The following is a 2,001-nucleotide window of genomic DNA, read 5'->3' as shown; positions in this document are numbered from 1 at the left end:
ATATATATTAATATAACACCAGTTTTTCACTATAAGGCTTGTTTTTATACTTACCATCCACTGTAGAATAAAGTGTCTGTGTATGACATGTACATTATCTGTTTTTGTTTGCTGATCCACTGCTTTACTGCTGGAGGCATACAGTAAGGGGAAAGGGGCAGCTCTGTAAGTGCGGCATGAAATGTTGATAGTCCTGCAGATGCCACCATCACTCTCGTCAGCTACCAGCCTGATTGCTTCCCATCATTTTAAACTGGGAATCAAAGTGAAGTGTCCTGTCAAGACAGTAATACAGCTGTGGTGAAGTGGCTGCAAAGTGGGGGATAATGAGGATCTCTGTATTTCTATTTCTTAATTTTTGCAAAAGAAAAAAAAAGCATTTTCTTCAGCTCCAAATCAGCTCTGACAGAGAAATGGTTGAAAAAAAGCAGCACAAAATATGTMTGTTTGAATAATCAGTAAGCAATAAATACAGGAAACCTTGGGCTGGCTCTTTTTTTTCTAACACAATTTAAATAAGCAAGTCTGTTTCAAAATGACAAGAAAAGGTTCTTCCTAACAGCTTTTTTCTTGTCTCTATGTCCTCTGCTTCTTCAGTTGCCATGTACAGAGAGCCATCATTGCACGATGTYGGAGAGACATTGCCCAAGGCGGCTGTACCTCCCAGTAAAAGCACAAGTGAGCCAGTGGTGATGAACGGAGGCAAACCTGTCAACAAGCCCGACAAACCAGCCACATAGCCACACCTGACCTTTGTCCAGTGGGTGTGTGAAGAGGTGAAATGTGACAAAGGCTGGGCATTTGTTTCTCCCCAACTAGACTCCTCCTGCGGATTGCATCCAGGCGAACCTCTCTTTCTTTATTCTCCCGCTCCTCCTCTTCCTACTTTGTTTCTCCAGATATCTCAGTGCAGATGGATGTATTCTGGCGTGGCGGAGTCCATCTATCCAGCACAGGAAAGAAGCGGACCTCTGATCATAGAATGCCTTTAGATTTTTCTGGAACTGTGAGAGATCATGTGAAAACCACACGTGTTTCACAGTGACGCTTGTTGTACTTTATCTGATGAAACCTTCTTTACGACTGCTATGTTGCAGCAGATTCTGTGTACCTTCAGATCTATTTTCTATACCACAGTTCACCAGCTATGTTCTGGGATAGAGACTGTATAAATAGAGTAAATCTTTGGACTACAGTCCTATATTTTTTACAAGTATGTCCCCGTCTTCTCTTTCTATCTCTAGTCACAACTACTTCTTTTTGGTGTCAATGAAACCTAGAAAAAACACATTTTGCAAGGGAGATGTATGATTTTCTAAGAACCATGTCAACAAAAACAGGGCATAAAAAGCAAACATATAAAACAGTTCAAATTGTTATTTTTGTCAACCAAATGCATATCCCTAAAACCATCAAAGATGTTGCTTTTTTATAGCCCATAAAAACACACTGGAGGCTGGCAGATAGCTCCCGTAATCATAGTTGATGAAGTGCTAATTACCACCACTGCAATCAATGCAAGGAGCTCCCCCCCACACACACACACACTCACACACACACATTTATAAACAGATGTGCATGTGGGTGGGAAAGAGCTGTGAGGAATGGTGTATACATATCACTATCTGTGTCCCACCAGTGGTTCAGCCCGCCTTCTCTGGTAAATAAAGAAGCTGAAGTCTATTTTTCTTTCATCTTATTTCAGAGCGTGGGCTCTAGGAATGTTTCTAGGCCTTGTAGGCCTCTGTTCCTCAACTCACTGACTTCTGTGGACTTTCAGGCAAGGCCTGTGGCTTTGACCCATATGGTCCATAACTGCAGCAACGGCAGCCATCTTATRACAGCATCTACTAAAACTAAGAAAACGACATGGCTGAAAGCCAGCGGATGCCTTTTCTACTGACTGCATCCTGTTTTAGTTCAGCATGAACAATGATAATATTGTTCCCTTTTTGCAGCAGTTACACAGGAGATGGCTTATAGCGTAACATTGTGAAAAAC

At 41.7% G+C, this 2,001-nt stretch overlaps 1 protein-coding gene across 2 annotated transcripts in view; it reads left to right on the top strand.

The window, feature by feature from the left end:
- The window catches only part of fgf14 (fibroblast growth factor 14), a 160,647-nt gene extending 159,105 nt beyond the window's left edge, over positions 1 to 1,542 (top strand). For both annotated transcript variants that reach the window (XM_014018804.1, XM_014018805.1), the window contains exon 5: positions 598 to 1,542. In XM_014018804.1, coding sequence (XP_013874258.1) covers positions 598 to 740 — 143 coding nt within the window. In that variant the 3' untranslated portion in view covers positions 741 to 1,542. The remainder of the gene's footprint in view (positions 1 to 597) is intronic.
- Positions 1,543 to 2,001: the final 459 nt, after the last annotated feature.

This window comes from Austrofundulus limnaeus, unplaced genomic scaffold, assembly GCF_001266775.1.
Source record: "Austrofundulus limnaeus strain Quisiro unplaced genomic scaffold, Austrofundulus_limnaeus-1.0 Scaffold202, whole genome shotgun sequence".
NCBI lineage: Eukaryota > Metazoa > Chordata > Actinopteri > Cyprinodontiformes > Rivulidae > Austrofundulus > Austrofundulus limnaeus.
The sequence above is the reverse complement of the archived record's forward strand: the minus strand, read 5'-3'. Positions and strand labels throughout refer to the sequence as shown.